Below are 20,273 nucleotides of genomic sequence, written 5' to 3'. Positions count from 1 at the left end.
CCTCCAAGTGCTTTTTGCCACGACATTATTAGTTTGCTTTTTCTTTGAATAAGAGTCAATGGGAACTATAATTCCTAGTTAAGATGGGTTTTTGTAATGAGAATATCCATACATGTTTTAAAAACTGCAGTAATAATAATTTTAATAGTGTTTTAGTCTCAATTGTGCAACATAATGTCAATATAAACCACACAGAAAAAAAGTCAGACTGCATTCTTGAGTTTCACTGTGGTATAATATATGCATGGACCGAAATAGAGAATCTGTTCACGCTGCTGGCGTACTGTGGAAAAGAGATAACTAATGGGCTCATTAAGGAGATGGAGCCTGACAATGCAAAGGAAAGGTCACCGCAAAGCATGACTTACTGGAGTTGTAAGAGCTGTCCGCATCGGAAATTGTTCTAATGAAACAGGGACGGAAACACACTGGCATCAACACTGCACACTTGCAAAACAAGATAAAGTGTAAACACAGACCAATAGTAATATGGCATTATCATGACCTGACAGCTTTAGTTATAATATTTAGTTAGAGGGAATCTAACAAAAACACTAGGTTATTCCTTCAAATTCCGACCTAAGAATTATTTTCTAAGGAGGATCTCTTATTGTTTTTGAAGGTCTCTCCAGTCTTTTAGGTATCTGCTTGCAGGAACCATCTCGAGCCCAATATGTCCACTTTGTTGTTTAGTAAAGAGGCCAAAAAGATTTGACTTGCGAACAGTCACTCAATAAAAACAATGAATATGCTAATATGTAATTTTATGTGCGACAATGTTGGCTTGAATGTGTAAGAAAAGGCTGACTGAGTTTCTTACCGATTGGTTTCTTGTCAGCAGGTTGTTCAAGCTGTCTGAAAACACTGTATTTGTCTCCAATATCTGGATCAGAGGAAGAACGTGTAAAGTGTGAATAAAAAAAAAAAAAAAAATACAAACACTTAACAGGTAAGCAAGTGTTACCATAAGGCAGCCTACTATGATACTACTGCGGTACTGATAGTACTGCGGTAGTAATAGGCTACTAAAACAAAACACTTTTTGAGTGTGGTCAAAAACATTTCATTAAAACTGACACACTCAGTAAAGGGCTCTGGAAATGATTTCATAAACATTACAAATTAAGAAGACTGAGGTTTAGGCAGTGGATAACATTCAGTGATATTATTTCAAAATTCAAAAATGCTGTAACCTGAGGAAGCGGGAGTAGGCTCTCCAGGCTGATCTGCAGACAGCTGTTTGAAGACAGCATATTTATCAGAAGATGTGACGCAGGTGGATGACATACCAGACACTGGAGTCAGCAAGGCAGAAGCACTGTAGGGACACAATAGCTGTAGTCAGACATAAAGTGGTATGACTCAATTGAGTTCAATGCCTAAAGTTCACTGCTTCAAAGGTGGGTCATACAAAAAAGGGACATTTACTCTTGTAGCAATCAGACAAAAAACCAGTTCTGTTGCACTGTTTGCAAACATGCTTTTAGTTTTTTCAATTTAAAGTGCTTCTTTGAAGTTTGTAACTTGTCATGCCTACTGCCTATACCATGTCACAAAACAAGTTCAATTTAAGGAGTAGTTGAACCTTCTAGAAACAACACTATTTTGTTTGCTGGTAGGGAGTCAGTTAGCAATATCTCTCTCTCTCTCTCTTAAATCTGTCTGACATGAGATGAGACTGAACAGCACAGAGCCTGCTGGCTGTCGCATCATATTTACAGTACAGATATGAGAGTGATATTGATCTTCTGGTCTAAGTCATCACAAAACTGTACTTTAACTACAAACTATATTTTAAAGTGAATGCTTTTTCAAAACGTGCTACATTTGATATCATTTTTTATCTCACATTTTACTTTACAATGCAAGAGTAGCACAACATACAAGAATTAAGCACTAAGGGGAATCATTATGCCCAATTTCCAGTGGGTTAGTTACCTCAGAGCTCTTTCTCTGCAAGATATCTGACAGTAAGTTATGCCTGCTACTTCAACCTGGCAGCCCAACATGAAGTCTTCAGCCTCCTGTTTAATTAGACATGAGTCTCAGACTTTGGGGAATTCCTATTACACTGCTGAAACTGTCAGGTGTATAGGCTTTCAGGGAAGAAATAGCATGAAATTCTAAAACACTTGTATGTGAGATACTTTAGTTCTGCTTTCTCTTTGCCTTTTAGATTCTGAAAGGCAATTATTCTTTCTCTAGAAAATACTTTAAAGGAATGAACTTATCTACTGTCCACGGTAATTAATTAAGACACTCAAACCCACTGTTGACCAGGGGAGGTTATATTAAGACCATGCGACTGACTAAGTTTTCCAAGACAAACATACACAAACATTATGCAGAATAACTCAGCTATAAATATGCATCCATGATCAAATTTTAGATGCTGAATGAACTACTAAATGAACTGCAAACATTTATATCACTTCTTATAAAAAGTATAAGTAGTTGGAGTGCACAAGGAGACAGATAATGAGAACACTGAAGGTTTCCTCCACTAAAACTTTCTGCTTTTTAAGACATTACATAAAAAGACAACAAAATAAAATTGCATTTTGGAAAAAAAAAAAAAAAAAAAAAACTAATCATTTAGGCCTATTCAGAAATCTTCAACACATCCTGTACCTGTTTTGATGTTGAGGTGCAATAGAGGTGGCAAAACTTCCACTGGTCTCCCCCTGGAAGTCAGTGAAGGCCTGGTCTCCTGTTCCTGCTTTTGGAGCCTCCTGGAAGTCCTGGAAGTCATCGTCCTCAGCTTTGGTCCCCTATGCCAACAACATGTTAATGAGTAAGGTATGAGTTATTACAGTAACTACAGTGATCTGTGCTTGAAACAAGTGCCCAGGAAAAGGCTGAATTATTAGCATGACAGTGTTACCTGTGCAGGAGGGAAACTGGCAATGAAATTTGTGTTGGTGGGCGGCTGAGTCAGTGCTGCAGGCGTCATAGCCATAACTGGTGGTGCTGATGTGGGCATGGGCATAGAGACTGGTGGCTGGGTTATCATTGGCTGCTGGTGCTGGGGTATGACAGGGGCCATGGCCATAGCCAGGGCAGGCAAGTTGGGCACTGGTGGAGATGGGAACTGACTGAGGATTTCCACGTTCAATGCTGGGAGGCCACTCTAAAAGAAATTAAGTAGATTTAAGGTCAGGTTTAGGTTTATTCCCATCAGAATCAACCACAAACAGCAATGAACTGATCCTACTAACAAGTAATGGCTATAAAGTCCTATATATCTAACTCTGCTCTGCCATATGTACACACAATAGTTATTTTAAGTCGATTTAACATACATCGTCTTGCTGCTCAAATACTCACCAGTGTAACAAAAAAAGCTAAAACTGGCAATTGTTTGGCATTTTATTTGAAAAAATGAAATGATTATCAATATAGTTGCAGATTTAGTGTCCGATAAATTACAGAAAACAAATGTCAGATTCAATTCTCCAAATTCACACAATTTAATTTAGCACATTTGCTAAAGACTAGTTTCAGAAAGTCACTTAGCTTTTAAAAAAAGTTACATATTTGTGGCTTATTAAAGACTTAATGAGCATGAATTCATTTTATATATAAGAACGTAGCACATAAAAATACACATTTTGATTTCTTGTCAAATTAAAATCTAAATCAGAGACTGAAAATGACAAACATCAAGTGAGATATCACAGCTTAGTAGTTACCTATATACACTTAACTACACTACCAGTCAAAAGTTTGGACACACCTCCATCCATTTTTCCATGTTTTATTTGAATTTACACAGTTTAAAGTCTGAATGTAGGCCTACTCTGAAATACAAGCATTGAACAAATAAACAATTGGACATAAAAAAGAGATTGTGGAATCAGAATTTATTCCAATTATTTCACTCAAAGTAACCACCTTTTGCAGACAAAGCTGTGCTCATTTGCCCTGCTGTCTAGTTAATCCCAAACCAACTTGATGGGGTTGAAGTCTGGATACTTTTCTGTTGTGGCCTTGGGTCTGCCAGACCACTTTCTGTCAGTTTTATTCAGTTTCCAAGGGCATTTTGATGGTGTAGGAAACTTCAGTCACCGTCACTTTGGCTTTCTTAGCAATTTCTCTAAAGGAATACACTTGCAAACTCAAAATTTTATTCCCCCTCACTATAGAATGTGCCTTATTGTGCTTGTAATTAAAGGCTCTTTAAGATTTACATCACCAAATGATTCTTGTTATTTCTCACAGGGAAGCAGGGGCATGCAGTTTTTTGTGAGATGCCTGCAGACTGGCAACCCCGCAGGGGTGGTGGTGATGAGCCCAGGCTGAGGATGATAAGAAGCCTCCTGCCAAACTCAGCTGATGAGGGCTCAAACATATATTTGGCTTATAATGCTTCACAAGCCCTGGGCTGATTCAGAGAGCTGCGACTGCCTCCTTGTCTCTAGCTAAGCCTGTTTAATTTCAGTGTGGTGTTTATGGTGCAGACCTATTACAGCCATTGGGAATGATTAGTGAAATTGTTCAAAGTGGATAATTTGTCTTGACTCCAGTGTTTACCTGTGCCACACCAATTAGTGCAAGTACAGTGTAGAGCTCCTCCTTGGTCAGCATGCCAGGTGTTGTGCGGTTGGCTGATGCCCAGATTTGCCCCAGTGCTTCCCTGGGAAGACCTGATGACATTAAGACTGGGTAGAGCTTGGCTGTGTCTATACCTGCTGGGGTCATGGTATACTCAAGAACCTTCTTGAACATTTCTAAAGACATAAAAACAGAAAGAAAGAGTGATTATTGTGTAATAGAAGCATAAAAGTAAATTAAGAAATTATACACGTTAAGTTAAATTCACAGAAATCCAGATTATTTGTATGTTACAGCAGGCATTTTCCTTATAAATGTTTACCTGGGACAAGACTGTCATTGTAAACCCAGGCTGGCAACATGGGCTGGATGTGCTCTTGTTGTGGGTATACGCCAACACCTGTACATCACAAGTACGTACACACACACACACACACTTGTTACAGCAAAAGCCTGCCCAGGAATACAATTTTGCCAGGTCGTCTTGGCAGCTGAGCCTTGCGTGTATCAAACTCAACATAATCATACACCTGATGTGTGGAAAGCTAGGTGCAGATGCAGATGTAATGCTCCCCTGCTCTGAATCACAACCATTCTGCCACTTCAGACATCTATAAATCAGTCTGAGCCATTTCCAGCTTCTTCCCTTCTCTAAACAGAAAGGAGAGAGGAGACAGCTGCCTTGTATAAAAAAAAAAAAAAAAAAAAAAAAAAAAAAAAAAAGCTATCTCACAATGACCTAAACATACATTTCTCCTGCTAATAAACTACTATACATTTTCAATAAAGCTTATTCTGAGTCCCTAGCACTCTGTCTTCCCAGGCACCTGTTTAGTCAGGCAGCCCACACACTTCAATCAGTCTTGGGCAGTTAAATGAATCTCCAGGATGAGCCTCTGTATTTCCCTCGATGACACAGAGGACATGGACATTGACAAACAAATATCAACACAAATAAGTTGCACACCCAGACTTGGATTATGTTGGGGGCCCAGTGGCACCTGCCATTCCATGCGCATCCCTGTTAAACCAAAGCAGTCAGCATGCATCAGAGGTTGTACTCAGAGGATGTTACACAGTAAGGGAACAGATGGTAGCTTAGTGAGTCACAAGGTAGAAGAGCTTTTATTTAAGAACGCCTCTAATGAGACGTGGCCTAAGTAACAGAGGTATAAAGCAAGCAGAAATAAGAGCAGAGACTTGGCTTAGCAGAAGATGCAAAGACATCAGGGAAGGTACCTCAAAGACACTGCAATAGTTGAAAGAAATGTCAGTGTGATTTCATTTACTGCAACAGTATGATGCCCACTCCAAAATCTGGCCTAAATCAATATGACCCAAAGAGATTCAGCTGCTGCAGGTTCACAATTATTTTGTCAGGGTTGGAAAAAAAGGAGAATATTTCCACAGGACAGAAATAAAACTGCTGTCGTGATTGGGTGCTAATACTTTTGCAAAGCAAGCGAGAGAAGAAGAACCTGAAGTCTAATAAAGAGACACTTCTCTCACCACTGTCACTACTGGTTTGAGGAGATGAGTCAGCGGCTGATGGAGGGATGCTGGGCACCGACACAGGGCCCTCAGTGAAGACAGAACTCAAGTCCTCAGGGGCCACAGCCCAGTTCCTGGCTTTAGTGCTGGACTGAAACTGAACTGAAACCTTAGCTCTTGGGCCCAATTCAGTCAAACTCTGCTTGGATTTAAAGGTAACCTGGGCTGTCTTATCAGCAGTAAGATCGCATGAGGAGAAGAGCTTCTCTTCCAGGGACGGGCCTAGAGAAGTGAATGAGGAACAAGCTTCTTTATAATGTACACAAGCTGTACTCAGCAGTTAAAGATTATTTCTCTTAAGACAAATTAACAGCTACACTTGCTTCTATATTCACCAGGATAAGGATCTGTTAGCATTTTAGGTATGCATTACTCAAATTGTGTTTGTCCTTATTTAGTAAAGAACTGCAAATTGTACATCTGGAAAAAAACCTGGTTTAAAAATCACTGTTTTATCAGACACATATCGCAGGAGAGTATAGCCAGGCCAAATTTGTGAATAAGAAACAAAAAAATCAGGACTTTAAAAAAAACAAACAAACAAAAAAAAAACAAAAAAACATTTTTTTTCCTGACTTAATAGCTCATAGCAGGTCCAGTCCAGTGCAATATGACTGAAGTAGCCAGCAGACTTATTGCAGGTTCCCTGTGGAGTTGTAGACCTCTAACAATACCAGGGAGCTGTCAGACATGTTCTTTACCTCTTTCACAAGATCACACATGTATGTTTTCACAAACACAGTCCTGTCCAATAGTAACAATATTCCACTGATCAACATGGTTCAGAGAATGGAGAAAATTGCTACACAAAATATTGTGCTCCTGATGACATTTGTGTCTGGTTTAGCTAATATCTTAGCTGCAATTCTGATTCTTCATCATCTGAAAAAAATAATAAAATATATTTATTTTTCATAAATACATCCTAAGGTCTCTCTTTTCTTCTATTAGAGGTAAGAGATTCTGAATACCTCTAATCTGCTCTTTCCAATAAGTAGGTCAGACGTCTCAGACAACTGGGGGTGCTATTTGTGGCATTTCTCTGTACAAAAGCTGATCTCTCAGTCCTGTCATTTACTGAGTAGAGACCGAGAGCTGTCACAGAACAGCTGCTCATCGCAGAGATTAGATAGCAGATGACACATTAGTGATGATTATCAAGAAGTGCACAAAGGATAACCTGATTCAGTATTAACAGTGGATTCAGCTACTACATGGTTAAAGCCTAGTGAGAAACATTCCCTCTTGCAAGATATTTTGTTTTCCTATTTATTCAGCATCCTTGTTTGCCTAGTTTGTAAAGCCTGGTAGCTTTAAAGGTTTAGGTAATGAGGCCATCTGCTGTGCTGGCTGCAGCTCTCACACTTTAACACAGTCCAAGACCAAACAAAATTATGGAGGTACCAGCAACAATATTCAGCATGAGCAATAAAAGCTGCTCTACAAGCACAAAAAAAAAAATCATCAGACTAATTCAAAATTTAAATAGCTAAATATAAATTATAAGGATGTAGGGGAGACGTCAACAAAGCAAAAGAGAAGTTACCTTGAAATGTAGATTGGGAGCTGGTGTTGGCAGCAGAGTGTTGGGTGGCAGTGGGAATGGACACAGAGGCAGGGAGGGACTGAGGGAAGGATACTGAGGAAGGAAATGAAGGTTGGACTTGGGCTTGAGAGGAGAAGTGGAAGTTGGAGGAAGGTAACGCATTTACAGGACACTGAACAAAGTCACTAAACTCATCGTCCTCAGAGAAACCTGTCTTAGGGGCAGGCGTTGAAGGCTGTACATGGGCCTGAGAGGAGAGGGCCAAGGTGGAGGAAGTAGTAGAGGAAGATGAGGAGGACGGAGGGAAGGGCGGGGGAGCATCTACAGGCCCCTGAAAGTCACTAAACTCATTGTCCTCGGATAAAGTTTGGGGAAGGGTGTGATTGGTGACAGATGGGTGTGATGGCGATGACTCTGCAAAAATGAAGAAATAATCATAATGGCACATCACATGACACACACTACAATGGAAAATGAATTATAAGCTACACTTTGCAAGAGTGGCATAATGACTATTTCGCACAAGGCCAGAACTACAAATCTGAGTACAGTCCTCATATGCAGTGTTTACAGAATAATACTATTCAGTAAAAAGCTATTCAACTGAAATAGTGATCATCAATTTTCAAAGTTGCATTTGCCTAAATATCATAACCAGACTAATAACTCCAATATGCAGAGGCTCCCAAAATAGAACAAGCCAAATAGATTTTTAAAATAGAAAATAGAACCACTCCACTGCATCACAGGATAAATATGCAGGGTCTCAGGATAAAAAAAAAATGCAACATGAACTTCTGTTCTTTTTGTGACAGGGAGCTGCTAGTAGACACTGCTTCATTTTAAGATTTCACTAAACCAGAAAAGTTGGGAACTGTTTCTCTAAAGCATTCCTCCAGTCAATGTTCTTTATTCTAAATGCATGCCAACAATTATCTGAAAAACACAGAAATCAAGCGAGGGAAATCTACAAGTCTAAAACAAAGTGAATGGTGGTGCAAAAAATGAAGACTACTAATATAGACTGAGCACAATGACAATACTGACAGATGTAGAGATGAAGTGGCAGACAGAAAAATAACGTGACAAAATGTAATTAAGAATCTGGAAATCCCAAATTTTGTTTGTTTTGGTGCCAGCTAGGGGGCTGTCATGCTGACCCGTTCTGCAGTTATTATTCTGAGATGGTGTTTCAAATCTGTTGGAGGACAGCAACAAAAAGAAAAATCTCAGGAATTATAACTAAATACTTTAGGCTGAAGGTACTCTACCTGGCTTCTTGGTCTGTGATGATGGGGTGGGGTGCATCTTCGCATCTCTGCTGAAGCCATCCAGGTTGCCTTTGATTGCTTCCAAGGCATCATCACGGCTCTTCTCCCCTGTCTAACAAAAGAGTATCAAGAGCCGATATGGTAACAAAGAAAAGCTGTAGACCCGGCAGAAAAATAATACTATAACTGGATGTGAAGACACACATACTTTGGGTTTGACACTGCTGAGCAGCCTCAACTTCTGTTTCTGCTCCTCAAATTGTCTTCTTTTCCTCTCCTCCTCCAGCATCTTCTGCTGCTGCTCCAGGCGTTTTCTAAAGGGCAAAAAAAGTACAGACATTAAATAAAGAGCCAAGTACGTCATAGTCTTCAAGATGCTCAAAGCAAGGCCAAATATATCAATCCCTTGTTGAAAAAACAAATAGGTATGCACACACTACATATGCAATTTTATACATTAATTGTAATAAAACGAACATTTATCTGTCACAGTCAAAGTTTTAAAAAAAGCCTTCTACTGGTTATTTGCAAACTAATTTGTACATTTATTCATTAATCTATTATGCCTAAAGTATAAATATGGTATGATCATGGACAATTTTTCCAGGTATTTTTTTTTACATTTTTGCCCGTGTGAAGATATGGGAGATGACAATATTGCAGATACAAGGTAAGGCTTTTAAAATGCTCAGTCACCAGACTGCTCCCATATAATTAAAAAATGAAAAACATTTAGAGTACATGTAGTATATAGTCTAAAAAACATTTAATTAAAAAAAGAGAGAGAAGGAGCTGTAAAATCCAAGAAAGGAAAAAGGACCATAAAGCTATCAACTAGGCAGCCTTGGAGCTCAAAGTGATTCTTAGTAAAGTATCTGTTTTGGAAAGTAACACAAGGCTAAGACTAAGAGCTGCAACTATGTAAGGCTGTATTTAGGCACAATGTTGCTTTGAGCTAAATACTATCATCAGCATGCTAACGTGCCCACAATGACAATGCTAACATGCTGATGTCAAGCAGGCATAATGTTCACCAACTTCACAATCGAACGGTTACATCTGGTCATCAACCAAACTCTTAAGACAGTGTCATTTTCGAGGTTTGTTTTGTTTTCAGTGTATAATTTGGCCATATTTTACACATCCCAAAATACAGATGCTTACACACATGCTCCACACAAACAGACCCAAAGAGGTTTATAAACCATATCTATCTAGATGTCTTACTGGTGCTCCTCAGCCATTTGTTTCTGTAGGTCAGCAGTGTACTGGGGTCCAGCAGGTCTCATACCCATAAACTGTGGCTGCCCCAAGAACTGCATCCCAGGGGTCTGCATCCCAATTGCCATCCCACCCTGTTAGGCACAAAAAATATTCAGAAATAATGCCTTTCTCTTGGTATTCAATGCTCATATTACTAGAAATCAACAAAATTCAGAATTACATTAATGGACTGATGGGACTGATGTGTTTTAAAAAAAAAAAAAATCAACAGGCTGCAATAAATTCTTGTTAATGTGCTGATTTTAACATGGTCTGTGATGAGATTCATTTGAAAGCAAACCTGGGAAGAGCTCTAAACTCAGTTGAATGAAATCAGATAAATCAATAAAGCAGTGTTTCAGTGTTATGTTTTAATCAATAGAAGCACACATCAGCAAGCTTGTTAAAAATACTACAAATGCAGATAACAATAGCATGGGGAACTATTAGAAAGACCATTTCACCTCCTGACTAACAGACAAACAGAATGAAGAAGGCAAATAAAAACATTAGGCTGCGTGTGCATAACATCAAGCCTAATACAGATACACTGCTGACCTGCATTGGCATAGCTCCTGGGGGCATTTGTCCCCCAAAGTTCATTCCCATCATCCCCTGCATATTTGGCTGCATTACTGGAACCATAGGGAAGCCCTGTTGTTGCTGTTGCTGCTGTTGCTGCATGGGCACCAAGCCTGCAGAAACACACAAACACTGTTATGATGTACTGTAGACATGGTGGAGTTTATGGTATTCAATTACTCTGAAGTATGTCAGTAAGCTGAATTTAAAGCACACACTGGAAACATTATTTGTTAATACAACTGTGGAGTTGGGGGAAAAAAAGCCTCCAGAGTCTGGACATGATTCAGTATTGCAAATCAATTTTGTGGACAGCTAAAAAAAGACAAGGGCTCAGCCGTATCTGTTTTTCTGGTGACTACTGTGACAGCTTGGAGCAAAACAAGAGGAGTGAGAGGGGGAAATGGAAAAGCGTGTGTCTGTTTTCACAGATGCTGTGTAAGCTGAGCCAGAACTGAGCAGCCTGCGCCGACTGGAGCCTCCAGATGAGTCACCATGCTAGAGATCAACCAGGCTGAATAAATGGCTTGTTTGGGAGGCTGCACACACTCTAATTTGTCCGACTAAAATGACATTGCTAAAGGGAGCATGTAATGACCCCTGAGAGACAGTTGTCCCAGTGTTGTGTGGACATCTCATCAGGAGTGTTACAGTCTAAATAAGACAGTATATCTGAGGCCCCTAATGCACTATTGTATGTGCATGGTTAGCAAAGGTTTGAATTCCAGTGTGCTGAATCTTTGCTGCTACTTACTTCTACTTAAGGAATTACAGTGATCCTAAACTGAACTAACCACAGGGAAAGACTAATTAGAAGCAAACAAAAATCAATTTGGCTGGAGTTTTAAAGAAATAATTTTTTAATCTTTAATGAATGAATTGGGTCGTTTACGACATCTAACAATAACTGAACATGTTCTACATTTGTGCATGAAATTTAATAGTAGATAACACAGGTTTTCACCATCCGTGCACCTGGAGCCCAGGTACAAGCTACCCTCTCAGCACTACGTCAGGCACAGCTCTACCGGATCATTACAACAAGGTTTGTGACCACCTAGGAGATATTTGATCAGATGTGACCGCTGTACTTAAAATAGTTGCACAGTGCACATGTGATCGAGGAAAGCACAAGTAAGATAAGCCTTTGTTAACCGACAGGAGATTAAATTTGGTTATTTGCCAAATATGCAAAAATAACAAAAAAGCAAAAAACAAGAAAAAAGATCTGATCGGCTCTCGGATCAGCCTATACTCAATAATAAATCTTTGGGATTGGATCAGGGGCAAAAAAAACTTGATTGGGACATTCCTATTTTCACAATACAGCAACATTAAGACGTTTTATTAACATTCTTCAGAAGGAGAACGGTCTAAGTCTTTTTTTTGTTTTTATTCTCAATCCAAATATATTCACAAACTACTGTATCTGGTAATGTTGTCTGCAGTATGGCTCACCTTGTGGTGGTCCCAAGCCTCCTCCAACAGGATACATGAAACTAAAGGGGACAAAACACAAGTTATGAGATTCAAATTAAATCTAAAATAATAGATAAGACATAGGTCAGCTGACACCTGCATGTAAACTGATGATGTGAAATACAGAAACAAGTAAATATATAATTGTGATACAAGTTAAAGCCAATGTGAACGAGTTGCAAAGGAGCAGTTATGAAGCTGATAAATCAAAAGACATGACTATAAACCCAATGAATTAACCAATAATTGTTTAATGTACAGTACATTTTTGTACTGTATAAGACGACTGATAAAAAAACTTCAGGGAATGAGATGCAGCTCTCAAGCTCAAAATCACTCCAGGTCTTCCTCCACAAAATCAAGCTTCTTTTCCAACTGGATCTGGTTTCAATGTTCAGTACAAATGTGTCTGTACTATAGTTACCTAACCTACAAAAATATACAACAGATAAACTTGAATGATTCCAGCTGATCAAAAAATTATTACATCTGTGTACACACTTGCATTTGAAAATGACTTGCTGTTCAGCTTTTAGTCTTTTTTAATCATCTACTTTGTCAGTCAGGCTAGATCTGAGCGTATGTGAATCCTACTGTGATACTGTTGTCACTCTAGCTCTTTGTATTCCAGAGACAATGTTAATAAAAACTGGCTTTGAATACAAGTGCTAAATCTGGCAGGTAAAAAAAAAAAAAAAAAAACTGTAAACAGGTAGTGGAACAGCAGCTACTGAGTTACCCGTTGTTCTGCAATACCAGAAGACCAAGAAGATCATATTTAAGCTGAACTGTCAGATACTAGTCATTTGAAATGTCAATACTAATGCTGAGAACCGGGGTGAGTATTAAGCACTGTTGGCTTATAGGAAGAAGGTTCCTGGTTTGAGCCCAAGGCCTTTCTGTGTGGAGTTAACAGGTGACACTAAACTGGCTGTTGGTGTGCATGTGAGTGTGAATGTTTGTCTGTCTCTATATGTCAGCATAGACTTGTCATCTGTCCAGGGTGTACCCTGCCTCTTGCCCAGTGTCAGCTGGGATTTGTTGATAGGAAGCAGTATTTATAAAAAATAAATAAATAAATCAACAGATTCTGAGAACCAGCAAAATTGATGCAGCCAACTTCGACTCTGTCACTGGGTCTATACTGGGAAAAAAATCATCAAGAAATAGTCAGATGAAGCCTCTACAAGTCTGTCCCTCAGCAGAACCAGCCCACACAGGCCTTCAGCTATTTGTCAAATAACTTCCCACAGCTCACATCTTCAGGCTGTCATGGATGATACAAACACAAACGGAAGAACAGCCAGACCGGCCTCTGCTACCAGTGACTCCAAACTAAATTTAAGCATCAGTAAGCCTGTAGGTGAGTGACATTATAATACTGAAGTTTAATTTCAACACAACTGTGCTAACAAAGCGGAGGCAGTGAACACGTTGTCAGACAGTTCAAGCACTTCCTAATTTAATTATCAATTCCCTATGGCAAATAAGGGGTTGTTTTGACTTGTTAATCTTTTACATGCAAAAATAATCTTTGGAAACTTTGATTATTCGTCATTACAAAGAAAATGGGTATTTTTACCTGTGAGTATCACTGTGTTGAAACTGTATACTAGAGCTGCAAGTAATTATTAATTATCAATGAACCTTCTTACTGTTTTTGATTAATCTATTAATTTCTAGTAGGGCTGGGCGATACGGAAAAAAAATATATCTTATCACCATAATTTTTTTTCCCCCAGTTGATATCGAAGTTAGTTATATGTTATTAACTAAATCCTTTATTCTGAACAGGCAAAAGCCTCAGGTGTTACAGGAGAACACCCAACATATTTGGTCAACTCCAAATAAATAAAACAAAATCTTATTTCTTGAATCTGCAAGTAAAATATTATAGCTGTCACGTTTTATACAAGAACAGAAACTAAATTCTTTGGTCACTTTCAAATTAACTAGGTCTGTTGTTGCGTAGCAAGTGTCACTCTTGTTTTAAGAGACCACCAAAACTTGCTTGGGTCTGGGACTGTGAAATCTTGCATTTTTTGTGCTCTAGAGGATGGCACTGCCAAAGTAAATGGTAATACCTGTTTTTAGTGGAACATTTGTGACAGAAATTGGTCATAGCCAAATGTGATGTCTTTCCTATTATTTATTTTGTGTGAGAGACAAAAGTAAAATCTGTCCAATGTAGTGATCGGCTCAGAGAACATTATTACCAGATTGTGCAGTTTCTCTCAGCTCTACAGAGCTTAATAGCATCTTCCAACTTATTGTTTTTGGTTTTTTGGCCCCCAAAAACGTTGTCTGTTCTGTTTTGGCTCAGTCTCAGTGCTCTCATCAGAACAGTTTTCAGCAGCAGCAGGCAAATGTTTTCAGCTCTAAAAACCCACTGTACACTTGCTGTTCAGCAGCAAACAGCAGACAGACACAGTGACTAGCTGGTGAACACAGTGTAGCATGTAGCAGCTAAAGAGCCAGGAGTGGGTGGAGAGAAAATAATAAACAGAAGAAGAGAGCAAACATTTCAAAAGACAGCGATGCTATGAGAAAATAAGGCTTTGATGAACACTGCCTTTGCACAGTTATTTATTGAGGTCAATTCCGGTACACATTTGGAGAGAGAGAAGTAAATAAATAAATAAATATCTGTAATATAAGATGGCAGTGTTACAAATGTACCGGTCTCAGGAGTGGCTTTTATGTATGTTGACCAGAGAAAACTTCTTAAATATCAGTTAATCTGCCAATTACTTTTTGGATTTTTAGCTTGAAATACAAACTGTCAAAAATACAATTAATTACAACTATGTAGAACCCAAGGTAACTTCATTACATGTTGTTTGTCAACAAAAGTCCAAAACTACTAAGATATTTAGTTTACTATCAGAGATATTAGGCTCCAGCAGATCCATGTGACCCTAGTTAGGAATAAGTGGGTATAGATAATGGATGGATGAATGGATGGATCAGAGATGTCAAAGGCAAGTGCCAAATCTGCAACCTGAGAATGTGCTGAATTTTTAACTTTCCTTCTCCAAAAAATAATCAATAATTAATTAATTATCAAAATAGCCATGAGTTATTTTCTGTCAATCAACTAATCAACCTACTCGGCTTTAACTGATATAGATATATGATATAAAGATGATATGAAAATGTTTTAGTGGCATCTCTTTAAATTACAATGATTTCAGTGGCAAACTGCCTATGAAGGAAATATTATTTCACAGAATGAAGAGTACCTATCACACACATAGCACAGCTGGGTTTTATCTTCAGTTATGTTGCTTGACCTGGAGGGTTTTTGATTCTCACATCTGCTCCCTGTAAGATCTGCAGCTTAAAAAGCTTTTACAGGAGCATTACAACCCTACTACACAGCATCCTGCAGCAAGTCAGACGTCATAGCAGATTAACAGAGCACATAAGCAGTGATAGCAGTGGTAGACACCAGGCAGGCCACTGCCTTGGAAAAGGCCTGTAATCATCCAACAGTTACTGTGGCATCAAATGGTTTTGAAAGCTGGGAGACAGAAGGCAAGGTCAGGAGTTTCAATGTCATCATCACCAAAGGCACTAAAGCTATAATTATTTTTGGCTTATTCCAAAAAGCTAAAGATAACTGATAATTAAATCAGGTGGGATATTACAATAAGACGTGACCTGACATTCATGAGGTTAGCTGTCTGATGAATGGTGTAATCACATGGTCTGTTGAAGATGGACAGATGGAGCCATCACCATCTAATCAAACTGTATCATACATCTCTGTCACACTCTCAATGGGAGAAACCACAGTCATTGCCAGCTATGAGTTAACAGACTTCTTTTTATGTATGACTTATACCAATACATTTACTCAGTGTCTAAAACACTCACAAAGATGGCTCCAGCTACTGGCCAGATTTTTGTAAGCTGCACCACTGCTCCACCTTCTGGCTTTTCACTCTGCTATACAGACACATTTTACTTTATTGGTGCTGATTTATCCTGCATGGTAGCTGAAAACACCGCACTGAAACTATCCAAAACTTAATTCCTTCATTAGTGGACTGCGATAAACAGGGATAACAGGCCCTTTTTAATTATTTTCTGGCATTTTATAGACCAAACTATTCTATTAAGCCTCAAAATGTGAAAATCTGTTTTACATTTCTTCATCACAAAGTAGGTATTTGAAAACATCATCTTATACTCCAGGATGATGGTGCTCTATTGTTTTGCTGGCCATGTGATTTATCTATTATTCATCTATTCAATATCTTATGCAATTTGCCATCATATTAATCAAAGAAAAAGAGTTTTCCCAGTCAAAATATTCTGTCAAAATTTTAAAAGAGTAGGGAATGGATACACCATGAATAATCATAAAGTGCCCACAACACAAGTAAACACAACTGACTTTAAGAGACATTATAGGACAAGTAAACAACAGCCTATCAGACATTAGCAGTAGGATAAACATATAAAGGAGCATTACAGCTGTCTCCAAGTCTTCACATTACACTTGCCTTTTATATACTTTTTCCACACTGCCTACACTCATCTATAGTCTTTGAGGGTTTTGGTTTCACCTGTGGGATCAGTATGACCTGGCAAGTCGAGATGCTTCTATCCAGAGCATATTTATTATTCACGATGCTCAGACTCAGCTTATGAAAGAATAATGAGATTGGCCTTCATCTTATCTCTGTAGACCATCATCATGCTGCTTTAATAAGAACACAGCTCATTTACAGCTGCTTCCTGGCTGGAGATTTAAAGAATGAACGTGTGACAGGGTCTATAATGTGACTTAATACAATAAATACTCCTCAAACTCAAGGCAGAGCAGCCTGGCTCCAGAAAAGGGGCTAAACATATCAAGCCGTTGTTATAAGAGAAAATGAGCAGCCTTTATACCAGATCTTCACGTCCAAGCCTTTTCAAACAATCAACAATGTGCCATCACGATACTAAATACCCACTTAACTCCAATGCAATTAGAGAAACTGTCAGGGTAGATGCGGTCAGATGTTGACACTACCAGCCGTTCACAGGCCTGTTTGCACAGATGCTAACTTACAATGCTACAACAAGCTCATGTGCATTTCTTCAATAAACATTATGTTATGTCACAGTTTACCTAAACACCAGAGATAATAAGTGCTACAGAAAGCGTGACATGTGAAATTTGTTATTATTTAAATATCGTGGCCCTACTTTTGGTCCACTCTGGCAGGCGGCAGCAGCAGAAGCACCTAGCATTAGCTGTGACACCTGACAACCAGCCATCTCCTCCCATTATCCCGCATCGACAGCAAAACCAGCGTTTGGTGCCGTCCCAGCGGTCCTTGTGGGCGTTAAATGTGAGGCTACCTGACTGTCAGCGCTGAATACTTCACCAACAACTCATATTTTCAAGACAAAGCTGATTTTAAAAGGCTACAATACCTGCTGCCTCCTCCTGAGCCTGGCCGCAGCGCCATCTTGATCACAGCAGTCACTAGTAGAACGATGACGCCAGCAGTGACGGAAGAGGAGTGTGGGAGTTGGAGGCGCCGAGTGCCCTGTTTGGACTCATATGGCAGGCCGTGGACAGGACTCACGTTTAAGATATCTGTTATGTAATGTATTTATGACTATAGCCACAGCTGACATCGAAGATATCTTGGCTAGTAAGAATTGCTCATTGACTTGAATGGGGAACTACTTTCAAATATCTACAAATGAATTTTGACTATAGTCAAAAGTCGAATCACACATATTTTTAATGGACCTTTGACTAGTGACAATTCCATTTAAAGATATCTGTAATTTGACACATTTAAAAAATATATTAAATATCTTTTTGGATGGTGAAGAGATTAACAAACGGTTAATCAGGACTGCTTGTGTATAAGTCTCTTCAGGGCTCAGCACAACAGTACATCTCTGATATGATGGTGCCATATGAGCCATCTTGGACTCTGACATCAGGAACAGGCCTTCTGCTCGTACCCAGTCAAGACTAATCAGGGAAGCAGTAGTTTAGTTTCATGCAGCTATAATCTGGAATAGGCTTCCTGATGATGTTAGACAAGCCTCAACGCTCTGTGTATGAATTGTGCTATACAAATAAACTTGCCTTATCTAACTAATAAATGATAATACACAATAGTAATACATTTCCAACAACAACAAAACTGAAACACTGAGAGAGCTGCTATAGGGTCTATAAACTTGGGAGAACTACCCACCTGAAAGGCAAACCACAGGCAGCAAATTCCCAAACACAACTTGTCATTTGTAATAAATGTTGTTTGCCAGCAGGGGGCAGTATTTAGCTTGTTTGCGCAATTGTTTATATAAAGACTGCCCAGGTATGTAAGAATTGGGCCCCTTTTGTGATAAGATGTGTGTGCAGTTCAGTTTGACTGCATGATGTTTATGCTATATCTTTGTCCTGTCTTGATACTGTGTTAGTTTACTGTGTTGTTATATATGTTATAATAAAAAATAAATAAATAAATGATGTTAGAAATAAATGTCAGTTTCAACAATGAGCATGACAGATGGTTATTCTCTGCATGTCCCAGCACAGATTTCAAGGGTCTTTGATCTTCTGTAGTACACAAAATCTTTCAAACCACAAACGCTTAAAAAGTACCTTAAAAAACATACAAAGTAGCTTCATGGAAGTGTTTTCCACCGAGTCACAATATTCTGAAACACATATTCTGTAACTAAGTATATGTTTAAGAGCTCAGATTCTCAGTGATTCACTTAACATAAGCAATATGACGCTAATGTTAAGTGAGGCATTTAAAGGCCGTATGCAGTTGTGTTTTATTTCTGCATTATTATCAAAGGCAAATACATAAAAACAACACAGTGGTATTGTTAAAATTATGACACAGTTTGTCTAATTTATTCTTTCTCACAGATAATTTACTTCATATCACTGTATTTGTTTTGGGTCATTAGAAGTACATTCAATATTATATTTCCTGCTGCATGTCACAACACTTGCATCTATTCCCTTTCAACATTTTTACTGGCTGCTTGCACAGAGGCCATTGCGGTTACTGACAAAGTCATTCAGTTGGCAATTTCATTGTTGCACCAAGACAAGGTGGAGCAACAAGGAGAAGCCTCTCTGGCATTGTGTTAGCAGGCGTTGTTGTGAAAGATTTACAGCTTAATGAGAACAGTGTAAGGCAGTGGATGTCGGACCGCGGTGCCATCCATCAGCAGGTCTGCCCTCAGCCTTTCCCTATACATCAGCTCTACTCAGCAGCAATGATTTAGAGTCCATATACATGACAGAGGGACAAATGTGACCATTTAGGCTTCACAGTGACAGACAATTGAAAGAAAGTCTGCTATTTTAATTTTAAGAGAGAGCGAAACCTTGTTCTTTTTGTATTTCCTGGAGGCACTGCAACTAATGTGTGGGAGGTTTTTCATCAGGACTGAATTTATTCTTTCATAATTGTACAGTAAATTATTCCCACTTCACTTGATTAGCATCATGCAAGGTGTACAGACTGCAGCTGATGTCTTTCAGTGTTTTAAATGTTGGGTTTTAGCAAATTGGTGTTGAAGTTTACATTACGCAGTGAAAAACACAACATTTGCTGACTATTTTACAGGCTGGCACTGTATTATTAGTCAGTCATGAGTCAATATACTTACTTTCAGGCCAAGAAAAACTAAATTAATAAGGACCTAGGCTTGGATATGAAGACTGCTCTGTGCAGGCTCATAGCTATTAGGAACGCCAAAGTCATGTCAGTATTTTTCTCTAAGAAGGCAAAAGAGGCAAACATTTTTTCTATATTTTGGCATAATTAAATCACTAAATTTAACTGATAAACTGAATATGTAAGAATATGTTTAAAAAATATGTACTGGAAACTGTGTGGCGGAGTCGTGCTGGGGAATTTGAGACTCTTGGTAACATTTTTTTTTTAAAGGAGATAGATTTTAATTATTACCTGTATGCTTGATTTGTTTATAGAACTTCACTGGAATATTTTCTGCCCCCCATTGTTGCCTCTATTAAG

General features: G+C 38.7%; 1 protein-coding gene across 6 annotated transcripts in view; it reads right to left on the bottom strand.

Annotated features, from left to right (window-relative positions):
- Positions 1-17,739, bottom strand: part of synrg (synergin, gamma) — a 41,605-nt gene extending 23,866 nt beyond the window's left edge. For 4 of the 6 annotated variants that reach the window (XM_026319587.1, XM_026319600.1, XM_026319607.1 and 1 more), the window contains exons 1-14: positions 17,680-17,739; positions 12,226-12,266; positions 10,744-10,880; positions 10,150-10,277; positions 9,131-9,236; positions 8,923-9,034; positions 7,652-8,065; positions 6,064-6,327; positions 4,877-4,954; positions 4,534-4,730; positions 2,885-3,130; positions 2,632-2,771; positions 1,194-1,318; positions 821-883 (exon numbers count right to left, since the gene is read on the bottom strand). In XM_026319587.1, the coding sequence (XP_026175372.1) occupies positions 821-883; positions 1,194-1,318; positions 2,632-2,771; positions 2,885-3,130; positions 4,534-4,730; positions 4,877-4,954; positions 6,064-6,327; positions 7,652-8,065; positions 8,923-9,034; positions 9,131-9,236; positions 10,150-10,277; positions 10,744-10,880; positions 12,226-12,266; positions 17,680-17,714 (2,086 nt within the window). In that variant the 5' untranslated portion in view covers positions 17,715-17,739. The remainder of the gene's footprint in view (positions 1-820; positions 884-1,193; positions 1,319-2,631; positions 2,772-2,884; positions 3,131-4,533; positions 4,731-4,876; positions 4,955-6,063; positions 6,328-7,651; positions 8,066-8,922; positions 9,035-9,130; positions 9,237-10,149; positions 10,278-10,743; positions 10,881-12,225; positions 12,267-17,679) is intronic. The other 2 variants (XM_026319593.1, XM_026319624.1) reach the window with 2 other exon arrangements.
- Between the last annotated feature and the right edge of the window lie 2,534 nt (positions 17,740-20,273).

The sequence above is a fragment of the Mastacembelus armatus genome, chromosome 13 (genome assembly GCF_900324485.2).
Source record: "Mastacembelus armatus chromosome 13, fMasArm1.2, whole genome shotgun sequence".
Taxonomy (NCBI): domain Eukaryota; kingdom Metazoa; phylum Chordata; class Actinopteri; order Synbranchiformes; family Mastacembelidae; genus Mastacembelus; species Mastacembelus armatus.
The sequence above is the reverse complement of the archived record's forward strand: the minus strand, read 5'-3'. Positions and strand labels throughout refer to the sequence as shown.